Source organism: Ostrinia furnacalis, unplaced genomic scaffold (assembly GCF_004193835.3).
Source record: "Ostrinia furnacalis isolate ACB-3 unplaced genomic scaffold, ASM419383v2 OfSCF1716, whole genome shotgun sequence".
In the NCBI taxonomy this organism is placed as follows: domain Eukaryota; kingdom Metazoa; phylum Arthropoda; class Insecta; order Lepidoptera; family Crambidae; genus Ostrinia; species Ostrinia furnacalis.
Window position 1 is genome coordinate 1 of NW_021131955.1, and position 20,540 is coordinate 20,540.

General features: G+C 33.2%; 1 protein-coding gene across 1 annotated transcript in view; it reads left to right on the forward strand.

Annotated features, from left to right (window-relative positions):
- Positions 1 to 11,340: 11,340 nt before the first annotated feature.
- LOC114353500 (uncharacterized) overlaps positions 11,341 to 20,540 on the forward strand; it is a 31,750-nt gene continuing 22,550 nt past the window's right edge. Inside the window, exon 1 of the mRNA XM_028305527.1 lies at positions 11,341 to 12,040. Coding sequence (XP_028161328.1) covers positions 12,037 to 12,040 — 4 coding nt within the window. The 5' untranslated portion in view covers positions 11,341 to 12,036. The remainder of the gene's footprint in view (positions 12,041 to 20,540) is intronic.

Consider the following 20,540-nt stretch of genomic DNA (forward strand, 5'->3'; position numbering starts at 1 on the left):
AACTGGGACCGCAATTAACTGGGACCGCGGTCCCAGTCGCCGGAAGCCTCAAAGTTGGTAGGTACTGAAATCATTAACAAAGCATTATTGGGTTAATAACACTTAAGTTTTTTTTAAATAATAATATGATTTAGTAAATGACGTGACGTGTTCAATTAGCTAACAACAAGCCACTTATTTTATTGTTACTCATGTCACAAATACATTATTAAATTGCCACGTATTATTTTTTGCTTTTTTGCATGACACAAATAAATATAATTAATTAGGTATAAGTCAAAGGTGACTGACTGACTGACATAGTGATCTATCAACGCACAGCCCAAACCCCTGGACGGATCGGGCTGAAATTTGGCATGCAGGTAGATGCTATGACGTAGGCATCCGCTAAGGAAGGATTTTACGAAACTCCACCCCTAAGGGGGTAAAACGGGATCCAATCGTACGAAGTCGCGGGCGGCCGCTAGTGTAATTAATAAATTTTAATTATGCCCATCGGCCACGACAAGTCAAGACGACAGCAAGCGAAGACATTTTGGTTAAAAACGGTAATGGGCGGGGAATCACGTGATTGTATTGTATGAGCCGCACGCTGCGCCACTCCTTCATACAACCTGTATGGACAAAGCGTTGAATGCATTTACAGAATAAACTCAATGCAGCAATATTAGCTCTATATTTTAATTTTTGAATATAATAAGAGTGGAAGGAGAGACTTGTTAGTTTTTCAGAGACAATAATGTAGAGTTTAGAGAAAATTCGGCTAATTTATATTAATAATATATGTATATTTAATATACTATACTATATACATGTATATATACATTATAGTATATTATATATTTTGTGAATGAGAACTTAATTATTTAATACTAAGTGTAATGTCAGTAAGTCATTAGAGATATTATTTATCTCTAATGTATATTTCAATAACATTATTACTTTCTAGTAAGTACCAACTTAGAATGTAAATAATTCAGTACTTCAAAATTAAATTCCCAATAAGTTGACGTCGCACTTCATAAATTAATTATGCAATTTAATTAAATATTAATATACTATTGTTTGCGTTTCAATTTCATATTCATATCTTACTTCTCTTTACAAATGAAATCGCAGACGAGATCGATTTCCGTGTAACATTCGGCGAGACGCGCCCTTATTGTGTTGTGGTTAGGGTTTATATTTGCGCGAAAATAAAATAGACAGTCACTTCGTAAATAAGGTAGTCAAAGAGCACTCTTTGATGTTACGTGCTATATTAATACGCGTTTGAGAATATATTTTAATATTTTTTTATTTTTGACGAAGCACCTGTCCTGCCAGGTGCCATACCTGATGGAAAGTGATGATCAGGCCTAACGCCCGTATCCACAAACGATGCTTGCTTGAGTGAAGCAGCAAATCGGACGCACAGCGTTGAATAGAGCTCTGCGATTGGTTCATGTGTCACCCTGTGCGTCCACTCGCACTGTGGGATCTCATAGTAATGTTTCTGTATACGTGCGTAAAAGTTGCAAGCGAGCTTCACCCGGAATCCTCAACCACAGAGGAACTGTCTATCTTACTCACCAACAATGCTGTTAACGTAGTTGTTATGGCGATAAACTTAACTAAGATGGTGGTAGCTAGCTATCCGGACTTAGAACCAGCTCTATCACCAACCAAACTGTGCAAAAAAATTTTCCTCCCACTGGAACCACGAACCAGGGACTTCTGAGTCTCGAGCTAGGTTACCACTAGACCACAGAGGCAGTTGAATTTCCCCACGTATACAAATAGCCGTAATTCCTTCATTCCAACGTCCAACCAATAAGTTATTGACCGCGATTTGACACTTATAAACGTCAAAAAGCTAGTTAAAATCACTAGTATATCAATGGCTGCGATTGGCCGAAATCATGGCAACCGCCGAAACTTTAGCATGTTTTCGCCGAAGACACGTTTTCCCATTTTTTTTTACAGTGACAGCACTTACCGCTAAAAAGGCGCCATTTTTCTTACTAGTGCTAGCTAGCGCTATTTTCTGGTAAACGCCCCCAATGTAAAATAGAAGAATCAAAACAATGGTTTAGTAGCACGTTAATTTCATAATACAATTGTAGCAGGCTTCAGGGCTTGCACATAAAGCTTGACACTGTGTTATCTTATGCAGTTGTAATACGGGCGATTTTGCAATAAAAATGTATTTGTATGGTCTGATTTGCTGTTCGTACGTTACACGTCGATGACTGACTTATGACTGAGTCATCCTTGAGCGACGAACGGATGTTGTTTATTAAAAAATAATTAATAATGCTCGCTGAGTGTACTTAAAATCGTCCTAACTCCATTTTTATATTTCGGTTAAAAAACCGAAATATACACGCGGAACAATATATTTTATAATTTTTTAATAAGCGGTTAAACACACCTTCTATTCATTCATTCATTCATTGTTAAAATTTTAATTTCAATTTTTTTTTATTAAATATAGAATTATTAACTTCCAACATCGTAAAAAATTAACCAATAAATTATGAATATTAAAAAATCATCATCATCATCATCAACAGCCCTTTACAGTCCACTGCTGGACTATGAGCCTCCTCCACTATAGTGTAAATATTAAAAAATAAATAAATACATTATGTAAATAAATGCATTCGTTCATAGGTGTCTACATAATTTTTTCAGTGGCATGTGTTCATAAACGAGATTGAAAAAAATAATAAATAAAAAGGAAGTGTCATTCATTTATTTGTTTCTTATGTTTTGTCTAAATAAACTTCATGGAATAAATACCTAAGTATTTATTGTATATTTAATAGCATCTTCCCGAAATACCTGAGCATTGTATTTGTAAGAAACTCTACTAGTGTTATCACTTCCTAATATTACATACATACAGTGTATTATTGCACGCTATAGAATAGAATAATGTGCGTAGGTAACGACGAAGGTCGATTCATTTTGACGATGTAAAATTCAAGATTTATAAAATGTTAAATTAATATTTAAAGACATGTGAACAACCTATCTGAAGACTACACATTTTTAATGTTAAATTCCGTTGTATTTTTACTTAATTGGTAGAGTCATTGCGGTTAATGCGGATGCTCGCGACTTTTTTTACATGAAGTTTGAAATTTTCAGTTACCCTGAGTATTTTTAGAAATTCTATTCGTAATCCATAAGCCTAGTATTTTGATATTATGTAAGTAACTAAACTTTCATAAAAAAACATGTAGTAGATCCAAATATTTTGGATAGTTGAACGGAAGTTTTACATTTTACGCAAAAACTACTCCATGATTTTTTATGAAAGTTTTCAGTTACTTACATAATTATAAAAGTACATATTAGGCTATTACGAATAGAATTGCTAAAGATACTCAGGGTAAATAAAAATTTCAAACTCCATGTATTAAAGTCGATATAACTAAGTACATAACTACATATTTTAATGGGATATTATGATATTTAATTTATGGACGTATAAATTAAAATTAAATACGAATTTTCCTATTTTATATTATTATCACCTTTGTGGTAACCGACTCTACATAATTATTACCATACCTATTATTATATTATTAAATATTAAATGATTAATGAAATAATATCATTTCTATTGCTCCAAGTACAAATACTGAATACGAACGGCAAAAAATAAATAAGAATTTACATAATTATATTTTTATCACCTTTTCCGACTCTACATTTACTGTGATATTACTGGCTTACTGCGAATACAAAAGGAACACGTATCCGCGATAATTAAACACTCACAAGTTTGTAACGCAATCTTAGCGTAGATTTCTTGATATCTGACGACTACCTACCGAGGCTCTGGCTGGCAACAACCTAAAGTGCACTTTCCAAAACCGAATCTTACCGGCTGACGCACTGCGTTTTACCCGCCTTTCACATGCACCTAAAGCAAACCACACAGACCCAAAAATTACTATTTCTTCACATCAATATACATTTTCATATCATATCACAATAATCTACGAGAAAAAACTCGACCATCTACTTCGAAGACGCATAAAACTCACGGCAACTAAATACAACAATGCATTGCCTAGCAAACAATACATCACCTGCTTAACTTCAAAACTAACGCTATACACCGTGGTAACTTTGCAATGTACAGCGAATCTCAATGGAAAGTCAGTTATGTGGACTAGAGGAAACCTGTAGTGGTACGAGCGGCTTCGTGACTCAATCGCAGAAGGGGCCGGTCCGGACATTTATTCATAGAGTACTTTACAACATCACTCGGGCTCTATACAATCCATTGCCTCCTCGATGCGTTCACAACCAAATCATTTACCAATAAAACAGGAATTGCAACGGCATATTATACGCGTGAATGTATCGCTCGATGTCCGAAAAAATATTATAAATTCAAACAGGTTGCCTTTAATTTTCGTATCCTATATTTAGGCCTTTATTATCAGCGAGTTTCTCGTATCTGCCGCATAAGGTGCCTTGATAAATTATTGTCGTACGCTAAATAAATCGAACACTGACATAGGGCGACGCGTTCACAAAATGGCCGCATAGCACCATTATCCGTCATTGAGAATAATACGCGCTCACAAAGTGCGTGTAAAGTATTTATAAAGTAACCGCTCGAAGAAAAAATTCAAAACGTGTTTCGGGGCAGAGTTAATTTTGACAATTAGAATCGCTTTTGTTCTATTACAAACTATAATTTGAATTTGGAACCGGACGCGCTCTGCGTATTTTTAAATAGTTCATTTGTTTCTTTTTAATAACACCATAGACATTATTTGCGACCTGCATTGACTGAAATTTAGTTTTTTTCACAAATCGGCACACAACCTCATTCTTAGCGTTATGTAACAAGCTTAGTTTTATGTTTTTATCCGCAAACCTTGATGCAACTGCTGGTGAATGTTGAGAATCGATTCTACCTTACCTAGTGACTAATTGCGGGCTTTTGTTTTAAAATAATTATGTCTTTTCAGTGAAATTCAATAAGTAGAGTCCCTATACTTTTTTTGGTATAAATTAATAAATCGTTTTTATTTGAAATCATGTCAGGATGATTATTTAACTATTTGATATAATAGTATAATTTATATAAAATATAATTATGATTAACATTAATATTAAATACTAGCTTTCCGCCCGCGGCTTCGCCCGCGTGGAATTTTGTCTGTCACAGAAAAACTTTATCGCGCGCGTCCCTGTTTCAAAAACCGGGATAAAAACTATCCTATGTTCTTTCCCGGGACTCAAACTATCTCTATGCCAAATTTCATCAAAATCGGTTGCGAGGTTTAAGCGGGAAAGCGTAACAGACAGACAGACAGACAGACAGAGTTACTTTCGCATTTATAATATTATAGTTGGGATTGGGATATCAATATAAAAAAAAATTGAAATAAATAATACTAAATTAACAGTAATACAAACCTGAAAAATATAATAAAGCTATACGTGTCTAGTTATTATTTTGGACAGACATTTCGAGACAAATATTTGGCAAGTGTAGAATAGAAATGCCGGAACCAACTCTGCCAGTTTGTCTGCCACTTCAAAATTAAAACATAGTTATTAGAGGCATAAGATAGGAATCAAGTACCAACCATTCTTAGTCACATGCTGTACAATAAAGTATATTATACTAGCTTTCCGCCCGCGGCTTTGACGGCGTGGAATTTTGTCTGTCATAGAAAAACATTATCGCGCGCGTCCCTGTTTCAAAAACCGAGATAAAAACTATTCTATGTCCTTTCCCGGGACTCAAACTATCTCTATGCCAAATTTCATCAAAATCGGTTCAATGGTTTAGGCGTGAAAGCAAGATAGACAGACAGACAGAGTTACTTTCGCATTTATAATATTAGTATACCTAGATTGTCCCTAAAACAAGGCGAAAGTTAAAAAATAATCCTCTCTCTTACTCGTTTATACAAGTCTCTGACTATATTTAGCATGTGACCGCCATTTTCCATTAGTAAGGGACTGCGAACATTTTCTAGATATGCTTCTAGAGGAATATTTGCTTTTCAAATGTCTTATTATATTAGTACTAGCTTTTCCCGCGGTTTTGCCCGCCTGAAAATCAGCCTGTCTCTCAAGAACTGAGATAAATCTCAAAATCTTTTTTAAGAGTGTTAGAATTTGATTTCTGTTTACTATACCTGTATTTCCCTGGATCTCTACCATCTCATCTAAATCGGTTCAGGCCCGATTCAACCAAATTTTTATCCGAGAATAACTCCTGGTATAACTGGCACAGTGACAGTTTCAGTATGAGAAATATGTCAAAACTGACGATTTATTCTGAGATTAATATTTACTCTTGTTTGGTCGAATCCACCCTCAGTGATTTAAGCGTAAGAGAGTAACTAAAATCCATCCATCTATGATCAACTTTAATGGTATATACTATAATACTAGTAGGATATCATAAGGATAGGATTTAGTAAATAGAGATACATAATAAAGAGTGATACCTAATACAGACTGGTAGCGCGGCAACGTGACTACTGCGTTCCAGATACCGTGAGCCCTAACTAAACTGGGTTCTTATGCAGTTACAATAAGATCTATTTTGCTACAAATAGTTTGGCGTGCTGTGATGACCCGGTTGGCTGCAAATTGCTAACAACGTCACAATAATTATATTTATTTATTATAATATAAATAAACTAAATAATAAATATATTATATTTTTATGAAACCAATTTATGCTCAAAAATAATATTTTTTAAATAGGACTTGTTATTGTCTCTAACATGTCTTGTATGTATTACTATCGCGCAAAATTATTATAACACGCTTTCAAAGAATACCGTGATTATTACCAAATGTGATTTTAATTATAATTTTTGACATTTATTAGACAGCCTTTTGCAATGTTCATTTGTTAATGGACTATTACAATAACCATTTAATAATTTTGTTCCAAATCGGCAATTCCAATTTCGAGGTAGAGATAACCATTAACCATAGACAATATTGATGGCAGTTTTTTTGTTTTCCTGTTGCAATTGTTTTTAAATTCCGAATGGCGTGTTTATCCGCACGCTGAGTCATGCGGCCAGTACGTGGAGAGCGGCGTGTAAACTAGTTTTTAATAAAAACCTTTTTTGAATTCCTTCTTCTGACTGTTTTTGAAATGTATTCGAACGCATATCCTGCACTAATTAAAAGTAATGCATTTATCTGTTCCATGTTCAAATATTTTTGAACCAGAGAGAATGAACTTTATTATAGCCTGACCAGGAACATAAAAACCCTCGCCATGTTGCGGAAAACTAATGGTACTAATTTCTTTTAATGGCAACAGTAACTGAAAACTTCATTGACATGTCACCTTGCATGTCAGTCTATTGTTGTCAAAGTGTAAACAAACTTTATTTTAAATGTGTGCAATTGATTTTGTGAATTAAATTGCTAAAATATTTTTATAGTGGTGAAAGAAAAGTGGTTCACGATGTGTTAATGTGTCGAAGAGAAATACTAAGGGTTCGGACAATATTTTCATTGAATAATGTTTCCGACAAAGGTTGTCAAATTGACTGACATGTTTATCGTATAGTACAGTCCACTATGAAAATTAGCTGTAGTCTGTTTCAACTACCTATTTTAAAGTTTTTTGTCACTTTCTAAGTTTTGAATTTTATGGAATTGGGAAAGAAGTACCGAGTTTGAAGCGTTCATGAGCAGACATTGCAGTTGAATATTCAAGTTCTGAATTTGATTATTGATGAATAATAAAATAAATCCTACTAGCTCGATTGATGGTTTCATTTAATTTATTTAAACCAGGTTACCTTTAATAATATTTTTCGTTAATTTATGAAAATATCAAATTAGCCCGTAATCCTGAATCCTGATACATAAATTTAGCCTATTAATTTAACACATGTACGACTGTACTCAGTGTTGCACTATCAAATGCAATTGAAGCGCCTCTATGCCAGGGTTTTTATGTTCCTGGTCAGGCTATAATTACAAAACTTTTCCTGTTGTGTTTGGGTTTACAAAGATTAATCATCCGGCCATGCGTAATCTCTTAATACACAATATTTATATTGATCTTTTAAAATCTATTTACCATAGGATTCGTGCGCAGATATTCAGATTAAACTTTCCGAGCAATATCTCTCAGCGTGACGTCTTTAGTATTCAAGATGGCAGAACAAATCAAGCGAGGTAACTTTAATGAGATTTTATTTAAATACTTTAAGTATTGTGACCATGTAAGTATTTAACGGCTGAAAAAAAACCGAAAGTCGGAAGCCATTTTCTATCTCTACATTTCAATGTGTCAAAAACTAACTGCCACAATTACTAGTATATTTCATCAGCCGATAGCATTCGGAAAGCGAAAATGTAACCAGTAATAATGGCGGCTTCGACGGACGCTAATGTAATAAAGGCCGACGTGCGCCGAGTCGGGTAGACGGAGCAGATAGCCGCGCTGTGTGTAGCGAGATTGACGCTTGCAATTATGTAAAATATAAATGGCAAAACTAAGGACCTATTTAGTTTGTTTATTTTAAAACTAGTTTTCCGCCCGTGGCTTCGCCCGCGTAGAATTTTGTCTGTCACAGAAAAACTTTATCGCGCACGTCCCTGTTTCAAAAACTGGGTAAATAAAAACTATCCTATGTCCTTTCCCGGGACTCAAACTATCTCTATGCCAAATTTCATCAAAATCGGTTCAGTGGTTTAGGCGTGAAAGAGAGACAGACAGACAGAGTTACTTTCGCATTTATAATATTAAGTACTAAGATTGACGCTTGCAATGATATAAATCCAATCCATGACAAAACTAAGGACCTATTTAGTATGTTTATTTTAAAATTAATTATCAACCCGCCCCAGCTTCGCATGGGTGCTAAGTATACAATTATTATAAACTGTCCTCTTAATCTACTCTATCTATTAAAAATTCCGTTGCGTAGTTTAAAAGATCTAAGCATACATAGGGACAGACATCGGAAAACGACTTTGTTTTATACTATGTAGTGATAGTGATATAAGTACTTGCTGTAACTCTACATATTTTATTACATTTTTAAGTATCCATGAAAAAACAAAAACAAAATTTTTGTACACGCACGTGGATAGGAAAAAGTAAATATAATAAAAGTTTGTAAAATATAATTTTAGCTCTGCTTAATGTATTATGACAAGCATAATAACAGACGGTTACTAAGTATATTAATAAGCTACCATGTCAAATGAAAAGTCCCATTCGTTGTGTTATTTTTTTAAAATGGTATTACTTATAAAAGCCAGGTAGATACGTCCACAAACACAGACAGCTATTATGCGTGTATATTATAATGGTAAGTCATAGCTACTATGAGTTCATGACAAAACAACGACCTATTCGGTTATAAATTCATGACAACAAGTAAGAAACGAACTATTCTGTGTATTATATTTAAACAACGTTACTTCATTGTAACTCTACATATTATTGAAAATCGGGTACACAAAATTTTAGATATTATGACAAAACGAAAATATTTTTTGACGTGGATTTCTTAAAATAGGTTTACATTAAATAGCTAGTTAGTAGGTACATAATAATATGAGTTGATAAAGCCACAGATAGTTACTATGTAAAGTGCCGAGCTAGATGCGAGATTGACGCGTGCATATCCATAACAAAAAGATACGGCCTCCTGCACGGCGTGTTATTTTTCATTTAAAATGAATTGTTAGTTGTTACTTCACTGTATCTTTACATAATATAATATTATTTGTACTCACTTATGAACAGATTTACTAGTTGATGGTGGCTGATAAAACTAAGTAATATACGATTGAGGAAAATTAAATAAGTAAATGTGCATTTTCTTTTACTATACATAATATTATAATAAATTATAAAAATCCTGTCAGACCATCAATGTTACGTATACTGTAATTCATATACGATATCGTTAAATAGTTGATTAGATTAATAATCATGTATTTTCATTATGAATTACTGTGATTGTACTCTGTAAATTATCTTGATTACATTATTTGTAAAGGCACAACATAGTGGCAACTGTACTCAAATTTGAACCCTGCACAAATGAGATTATGTAGTTCAAATTAATTAGGTAAAAACATCGTAAGTCCTACGATGTAAACTTATTCGTATTTAGCTTACTCTCTTAGCTAATATTATACCTATTATAATCCATTGTTTAATAAGGAAGACTGCAAACATTGACCACATTATGTATGACCAGAATATTAAAATGTCTGTGAAGTAAACACTGCCTAATTTTAGGCACAGGCACATTATTAAATTTAAAATTATACATAATTCAAAAGCTAGTACTAATAAGTATACTGACAGACATACAAAAAAAATGTCTATGAAAAGACAGACGACAGCCACGCATGCTAAAGAAACACTGTATTAATTTTTGTAGTTCAATAAATACACTTACAACAATTAAAAAGTGTTATTATGTAACAAAAAATAAAGTTTGATGTGCTAACTACTACTTATTGCCAATAAAAAGTTACATATAGAAAACCATGTGAAAGTAAAATGAAATATAATAATGTAGCGAAAACACTGTACTGAAAAATGTCCCTAAAAAATAAGCTTAATCTAATACCAAAAATTATATTGCATGATTAATGTGCCCAATCTAATGCCAGAAAGTACATTCAGATTCAGACGCATCACAGCTTAGTACAATATAATTTATCTATAGCACAGCCGACAGGGGTTAAACTCCGCCAGTCGGACCGCGCCCGTCCCCCCACCTTATCGTCTCGTCGAGTGATCGCAGTCATAGGTAGAAACGCGTCGCGCACCAAAATCTTAGCACCTGTCGTCTCATGCCATCCTGGTACCTGTTGAGTGATAGAATTCGGGTTATTATGATTATTGTGGCTATAAATAATTATTAAAAGATTTTTTGACGAAATAAAAATATCGAGGAAAAAATATTAGTCATCGTTGTTAAATAAATAATTTGTTACTGTAATTTAGAATAATAATACCAAAATTATTAATTATATTTTATAAAATTATAATTTTAAATTATATTTAAAAAAATATACTTAAAAACATTTTTATATAATTTCTTATTTTGCTTCAAAAATTGTCTATAATTATGTTTCGACCTTTGTTATTTTTGACAGAACGTAATAAATTACAGCCGATAACAAAACAGCTATAACTGGTAAACCAAGTAATAATAAAATCAAATACAAATATTTTTTCTCTGCTGCTTTGTTCATATCATATTCCAGCTGGCAAAATAAGACATAAAAAATAATCTACATAATTTTAGTGTTAAAAATACTCGTGCAATAACAAATTGAGTCAAACGGAAAACAAATTCTAGAATAGTTCACAAATGCGTAACTATGTAATGTAATTGTTAATCACGAATACTCGTCAGCGAAAACCGGTTTTAGAAGTTGGGCGTTGAGAATAAAGACAACAATTACTAACGATTAAATTTTATCATTCATACACAATTTAAACAAGCGGTGAAAATCTGCCTGTAGGAGGTACGAAACCTCTCATAGGCAATGCCAGTACTTGACTATCGCCTTCGCGCGCTCGCTCTTCGTATGAAAAGATAATCTTTCTTTAGTGTTCGTTTCACAACGCTGGGGAGCGGAAAACCGAACGCATTCCATATTTAAACATTTAAAATAAATTCAATTTAATTTGCGCGCGACATTCTCTTTTTGAAAAACGTTTCTGCTAGTTCATCACGCGGCCATATTGTTTCCGCCTTTGTGTTTTGAACGGCAAAAGTTCCTCGCTGCATTTTCACTATTAATTTTAGTGCGCGCATAGACGGTGGCGCCGCGTCATTCTGTGAAAATAAATATAAATCGTGTCTTTGATTTTTAAAGGGAAACTACAAACTAGTCAGTGCTATTACAAAATTTATGTCGGACAGATATCTTTTGTTTGACGACACAAAATAAGCGAAAATAAGTTTGACTTTGTGATAACGACACGGATTCGAGTGATTCAAGGCGGAGTTTTGTTTGTGCTGATGAATAATTAGAAATCTGGAGACAACAATGGGTGTGTATAATAATAAAATTATTGTAATAATAATAATTTAGCTATCGTTAAAGTTACTTTAATAGGAAAGGTAGATTGGTTAGCTCCAAGTTATTTGTGATATTTGAAGGACAGTCATGTAGTCGAGCCGGTTATTTATAAAACTACAAATACAGTCATTTATTATTAAATTGTAACCGTTTAAAGTACTTCGTGGGAATGGTTTTGTGTTATTGTGTAAGATATTTATTATAAAACAATTTTTTTCTCGTGTATTTCTTTATCGTTACAAAATGCTTACTATCAATTTTTACAAAACTAATTTACCCAGAATTCACGGTAATTAAAAAATAATTACAAGCAGCTATGAAGTCGGTCGTTGTATAACGAATACCTACCTATTCCTATTGTCTTTTAATGTAGATACCTACTGTTGCTATATTAGTTTAACATTTTCTGGAAATTATTCAATGCTATTGTTATATTTTTGCGTGTATATTCTTTGCCATATTCTTACTTCATAATTATTATGAATATTCTATTAAAATAGGTATTTACATAATTATATTAACATTTTCAAAAAAATATTTATGCTGCATTGTTATATTTTACCGTCCGGCGTCCATAATATGCTTTATTATTACCTCATAATTATAAATATTGCTGTAAAAATATTAATTTTACAAATAAATAATATTTTTTTATATTATACTATTATCCACATATTATTTTACATATTTAGATAAAATATTTATGAAATCAGAATAATTGTTTCTCAATTTATTAATTTTGAGATAATATTTTAAATATATGTATAACGAAATATCCCACAAAATTAAACTATTAAAATAATAAAAAAATATATATTAAAAAGACGTTTGCCGTCGAGTTAAGTATAGTTTTGGCGAGTTGGTCACACCGCGTCACGAGGTATCGACCTCTATGGAGGTCGGCCATCTTGCCGCACAAATATACCATTCGCGTTAAATAACAATTTGAATAATATTTTCCTCGTGTTTCAGGAATTTCTAAAACCCATCAATAATTTGTTAATTTGTTTGTCCAGATAACAAAGGAGATTATTTTATAAATACAAGTCGACAAATAATCATTATCATCGTGAATACTTATTTATAATTAGCGGTTAACAAATGGAATATCAAACCACAAATATTTTTTTTAAATTGTCTTAATTTTACAATTTGTTTGTAAGTATTGGGGAATTTTCACATTATTATAGTTACTGTTTATTTCTTTATAATATAATTAAAATAATACACAATTTAGTACAAGCCCGTACAAGGCACAAACTAATATCATAAAGACAAAAGAGCGGACTTTTATAGTTGTTTTAAATGTTTTTATGTATTTAATAGGTAGAGTTTGATCTCTGTGACCAGTGCTTTAATTTCAAAAAATATTTCTCTATTGAAGAGGTCGGATCTTTCCAGTTGGATATTAAAGGCTAACATCTGTATTCACAAATGATTCTTGCTTAAGTGTAGCAGCAAATCGAACGCACAGCGTTCAATAGAGTTCTGTGATTGGTTCGTGTGTCACCCTGTGCGTCCACGCGCACTGTGAGACCTCATAGTAATGTTTGTGAATACGGGCGTAAGTGCTATAATAATATGTTAATCGAGCGGCATGAGCTACTGGGATATAATAGTTTTAATATCTAACTACACGGACTAGAATATTAAAACGATGAATAAAATTCATCAAATTCAAATCCCTTGTCATTGTATTATCTATACTTCTATACTAATAATTGTAAATGCGAAAGTAACTCTGTCTGTCTGTCTCGCTTTCACGCCTAAACCACTGAACCGATTTTGATGAAATTTGACATAGAGATAGTTTGAGCCCCGGGAAAGGACATAGGATAGTTTTTATCCCGGTTTTTGAATAAGGAACGCGCGCGATATAGTTTTTCTGTGACAGACAAAATACGCAGGCGAAGCCGCGGGCGGAAAGCTAGTCATTCTTAAATTTATAATACATTCAATTATTGCATAATTATTATTGTTAAACTACTGTATTACATTGATAAAAAAATGAAAAAAAAACGAAAAATGATTTTTAGTACTTACCTACCGTGAAAAAATGTTTAAAAGATTTGAAAATAAAATACGATTAGTAAAAATATGCAATAATAAAATCTCATTATACGGTCCTGTTTATAAATCGATTGTCATCGCAATGGACGTTTCGCAATCTGTGGAGCAGACGGCAGACTTTGCGACTCTTCGCGCCTTTCCAACGCTTACACAACTGCTTATTATTTTGTAATTGTTATAGATAATGTACACTCAGGTATTATATTTATTAATATAAGACTAGGAAGCTTTAACGGTTTTATTTATATTATATTATTTCCAATTTTACCCTACTGCGCCAGAAGAAGGGTTTGATTTGAGATGATTTTCCGCTTTAAATCGTAAATCTAAAAAAGTCAGGACCGTTATTTACATATTTAAATTTTTTTTTGGCACAGACAAAAATCAAAAATTCCAAAAAAGATTGTAAAAAAGAAACGTACTAAATCACTATTAAAGCAAAATGTAGAGAAGGTCACAGTCTCAAACGAATTCTAGTTCAAGTGAACATAATGATTTTCCTTTTATTATACAGAAACAATAAATAACCTGGATTTGATATCTATACATATGATACAAAAACTGTTTTATGATAAACCCGACTAATGGAAACTAGTTCGTTGAATCTACTTTATGATTCGACGTAAATAAAAATTCCATATTAAAAACGTATACCATCCTATAATATTTTAAAAAGTTGTGGATTAACCATCTTTAGTGTGTGAGGAAAAACCTGCAATAACTCGCACCTATTTTATAAACCGACTTCAACAAATGGACGAGGTACTCAATTCAGTTGGTATAATTTTGTTTAAGAGCGTTGTAGCAAAAAGTTGGGGTTCGAATTTTAGGTTTTTATTGCTTGACGTTGCGTGGTGAGTGCGCAAACTGCATTTATCTGTACAATTTCAACGCTGCGTCGACTAAACGATCTTAATCCGTAGTTGTATCGTAAGACAGTACATCATACATAATAATAAAGAAATAATGTATAATTTACCTATTTGATTTTTTCTCAGATCAGACTTTTAGCAAAATCAAGTTACGTAATTAATGTATTTTTTACACAAGTAAATCCCGCGACAACTTTTTAATCTTTAAATTGAGTAAAGTAATAAGTTTAAATAAATTTGTTGTAATATTAGTTCAAAGTTGTGCCTTCGCGAGTTACCTGGAAATCGGGCTTTCGAAATTCGCTGTTTTCGTAGGCAAAAATCCAATTTGAACGAGATTTTGTCAATAGACATTCCGTAAAAACGTATGATAACTACGATGATATAAGTCAAAAGAAGCTATAACAATAAATTATATGACTAAAATCATTTCGAAATCTGCCAAATTCTCGATTTCTGCATGAAAAATGTGACAACGCTCTTAAGAAAAAATGTGCTCAGAATGCCTAGTGTGAGTTTATATCAAACGCGCTCACTAGTGAGCGCGTCAAAAAATCTAATTTAATTAGTAAATGTATGACGGATTGTACAGCCCTAGCGGGAAACGTTCAAATACTAAAATTTTCAGTAAAATTCTCAGCCCACAGTATTATTTGCACTATACATTTTGGTGGTTAAAATCTCATCTATTACAAGTAAGATGTTAGTTAATTAGTAATATTCCTAGATATTTTGTAATTTAATCTTCGAACTTGGATGGATTTTCCTAATTTCGAAATAGGAAATAACCGCGTCTTTTGAGTGTCAAGGACAGGATTTAAAAATAAATTAAAAAATAAAAGAAAGACGTCAGACTTTCGAAAAAACGCAATACGGCTTTTCATTGTTGCTCTCTTCTATTTAATTTCGAAGTTTACTATTGTTAAAGTCTATAAATCTATCTATCTATCTACAGATATACCTACAATCCTACATACAATAATATTACATACATAAGTAAGTAAAACCCTTGTAAGATGTTCAGTCGGGTTACCGGGTCAAGGTGAGGTCTGTACCGCGGAACTTTGGATGGTTCAACATGAAAAAAACATATTTGATCAGCTTGGAAATATTTTCATGGGTTTGAAAAGTTAGTACCTACTTAGTTTTTTTTTTCAAGCGCTGGCAGGGCAAATAAAAATAATGACGTAATATTATGTAAAGGCTCTTTAAGAAGCCTAAGCGCAGACCACCGATTTTGAGTTGGCCATTAGTTTAGTCGGGTTGGGCTCTCAGTGCGCACACAAGTAAGAACTAATAATAATAAAATTAGTCTGTACAAATAAAGATATTTTTGATTTTGAATCACCGCCTTCCCCTTTCAACTCAAACTCCCTGGGTTGCTTTTGGAAGGAGGAAGATCGTAGAGCGATCGATGAACGAAATAAATTAAAATAGTTAAATTAATTTCTTACACTTACAACAGACATATATTATACAGAAAACAGAGCCATGGGGATCCACTTAAGCTACCAAGAGATTCTCTGGCTACGTTGATATTCAAGTTTTTTTCACCTATCTCGAGTGCGTATTGGTACTACTGGTACCTCACCTTTGCGTGTGTACGTCATAGTATCACGTGAGTCACTCAAAACGGTCATTTGATATTTGGAACCTATACGTTAATAGTATTACGAGTATTACTAGGTTTTTTATTGCGAGCTTGTTACTAGTTACAGCTAGCAATTTCACTTGCAAAAACTTTGACTACATGCATCCCTTTAATAAGGCTTTAGATTTTACTTCGTACCGCCTATGTTTATTAGAATTAATGTAGAATTTAAATGGTGAAAGAATTTTCGGTGCAGAGATTTCAGAGCCTATTATTTTAATACTCGTACAAACAATCAAATCTTTCCTTGTATATTAGTGTACAAAAATTTGTCAGAAGACATTATTAATTTATTTATGCATTCAAATATTATTGTGATCTAACTTCAAACCTGCAACTTTTTTAGTTTGAAACCTTGGTGGGTCGATAACATCTGGCTTGGTTCGTCATACAGCCTTCAGATTGTATCTATGGTCAAATATCGCCAGTCAATTGACTTAAGCACCATTTATTGGCTGTTAAGACGCTTCTCCCATGGTAATGATGGCGAAAAGAAGCCAATGGACGTCTTGGTCATCAACTCTGATTGATTTTCAATTTTGTTTACATCTAACTGAAAACTGTTGAGTAATCAGGGCCAATAACACCGAATTAAATTATTTTCAAAGAAGTTGTGCCTCAAATTTTTGTTATTGAATAATGTTGTCATCTATCGAATTCAGAGGAGTTAAAAACAACATGATTCACTCAAATCCTCAATAACAGAACAATCAACATCTTAAGAAATATTTTTAAGTGTGTCTTAATTCGAAAATATTTTGAAGTGAGGCATAAAAATGTATCGTCACATAATCGATAAGTATTTGCAGTTCGACTTTTTCAAGTCATTTTAAAAACTTAGATCGATAGGCGACTCTTAACGCCAGAAAATTTTAATAACTACATAATAATATGTAGATAATAACAAATAAAATAAAATAAAAATAAAATAATTACCAAATAATAATTATTGTTTGCAATAAATAAAACTTTTACCTAAAACCTTCATGCTCACATGCTCACCTACGCCCACAATATACTAAAACATATATTTTAGAAATAAACTATTAATAAATAATCCCTCAAAAGAAGCTCATCCCACATCTGCATATAAAATCGATGTATGTATGAATTTATAATGTTCATTATGCAATAGGCCCTCAGAACAACCGGGCCCACGCTGCCTTTATGCCCTTCTATTATTATCTATTGCCAAAAGTTTCATTAAGATGATTTATGAGTATGTATCATCATCATCATTTCAGCCACAGGACGTCCACTGCTGAACATAGGCCTCCCCCAATGATTCCCAGATTAGCCGGTTGGTATGAGATCTGTCCATAGCGCAGTGTAAAAAGTCCAAGATTGTTTACCTATTCATTTGTTAAATAGACTTCGCCCATTGTGTGTTTGGAAAATGATGATCAGGCCGAAGGTGGAAGCGAGCTTCACCCGGAATCCTCAACCACAGACGAACTGGCTATCTTACCTCCTTCACTGGTTGGGTTTTTATTGGCGGTCAAGCTGTAGATCCTGGCTACACAGGAGTTGCAGTGGTGGGAAATTGTGGGAATAGTCCCGTATTTTACCTCCTTCCAAAACAACCTTCAATTTCTTGCCATTGTTTTCAACCGACTTCAAAAAAAAGGAGGAGGTTCTCAATTCGACCCGTATGTTTTTTTTTTTTCTATGTTTGTTACGCGATAACTTCGCCAATTATGAACCGATTTGAACAAATCTTTTTTCGGCGTATAGGTAATACCTTAAGGGTGGTCCCATTTAAATTTAATAATAGAAAAAACAACCCCCAAGGGTGGAAAATTGGGGATGAACTTTTTTATACGCAATATCTCTGCCGATTATAAATCAATTTGAACGATTATTTTTTTGTTGAATAGGTATTATAAAAAGGGTGGTTNGATCTCGTAAAGAAACACCGATATGCTCGGTATTGCGAGCTTGTTTCTAGCCAATTTCACTTACCAAAACTTAGACTATTTATTAAGCCCTTTGCTTTAGATTTTACTAGCTGACTCAGCGAACTTCGTACCGCCCATGTTCATCAGAAGTAATGTAGAATTTAAATAGTGAAAGAATTTTCGGTCCAGAGATTTCAGAGCCTATTTAATACTCGTACAAACAATCAAATGTATCCTTTTATATTAGTGTAGAAAAATTTGGCAGTTAAGACATTATTAATTTATTAATGCATTCAAATATTATTGTGATCTAACTTCAAACCTGCAACTTGTTTGCAACCTTGGTGGGTCGATAACATCTGGCATGGTTCGTCATACAGCCTTCAGATTGTATCTATGGTCAAATATCACCAGTCAATTGACTTAGGCTTAGGCACCATTTATGTCAAAGTAAAAGTCAAAGTCAAAATTTCTTTATTTGTTTAGACTAATAAATAGTTCTTACAAATCGTCATTTTGCTCTTAAGGAGCCTCTACATGTCTCATAATCTTTTTACCCTACCAGCGCTTCGAGACCAACATTTGGCAAGTGCTGAGAAGAAGCGCCGCAACAAACTCAGTCACCACCACTGTCTGCCAGTTAATATAAATAAATAGAAATAGCAGTAGTAGGTACATTCGACGCTGTTTTAAGACGCTTCTTCCATAGTAATGTATGGCGAAAAGAAGCCAATGGACGTCTTGATCATCAGATCTATTGATTTTCAATTTTGTTTACATCTAACTGAAAACAGTTGCGTAATCAGGGCCAATAACACCGAAATTTAATTATTTTCAAAGAAGTTGTGTCTCAAATTTTTGTTATTGAATAATGTTGTCATCTATCGCATCTAAAGGAGTTAAAAACAACATGATTCACTCAAAACCTCAATAACAGAACAATCAACATCTAAAGAAATATTAAGTGGGTCTTAAGTCGAAAATATTTTGAAGTGAAGCATAAATTAATGTATTGTCACAGAATCAATAAGTATTTTCAGTACGACTTTTTCAAGTCATTTTAAAAGTTTAGATCGAGAGGCGACTCTTAACGCCAGAAAATTTTAATAACTACATAATAATATGTAGATAATTACCAAATAATAATAATTGTTTGCAATAAATAAAAATTTTACGTAAAACCTTCATGCTTACATGCTCACCTACGCCCACAATATACTAAAACATGTATTTTAGAAATAAACTATTAATAAATAATCCCTCAAAAGAAGCTCATCCCACATATGCATAATAAAATCGAAGTATGAATTTATAATGTTCATTATGCAATAGGCCCTCAGAACAGCCGGGCACACGCTGCCTTTATGCCCTTCTATTATCTATTGCCAAAAGTTTCATTAAGATGATTTATGAGTATGTATCATCATCATCATTTCAGCCACAGGACGTCCACTGCTGAACATAGGCCTCCCCCAATGATTCTCAGATTATGCTGTTGATAGCCTGTACTTGATTCCTGCTCCTTCCTGCAACCTTTATGAGGTCGTTTGTTTGGCGCAGTGTCCAAGATTATTTACCTATTAATACATATTAATACTAGCAGCCGCCCGCGACTTCGTACGCGTGGGTCCCGTTTTATCCCTTCAGGAGTTGCATTTTCCAAAATCCCGACTTAGTGAGCACCTACGTTCTAAAAGGAACCCCCATACAAAATTTGAGACTCCTAGCACTTGAGATTCCGTGATGAGTGAGTCAGTCAATCAGTGACCTTTCGCCTTTATAGATATAGAAGGTACTACACTTTGCCCATTGTGTGTGTGTGGAAATTGATGATCAGGCCGAAGATGGAAGCGAGCTTCACCCGGAATCCTCAACCACACAACCTGGCTATCTTACTTTACTTTCAAAATAACCTTCCGTTTCTTGTCATTGTTTTTTCTCTGACCTTATTATTCTCATATTAGTATCATACAGCGTATT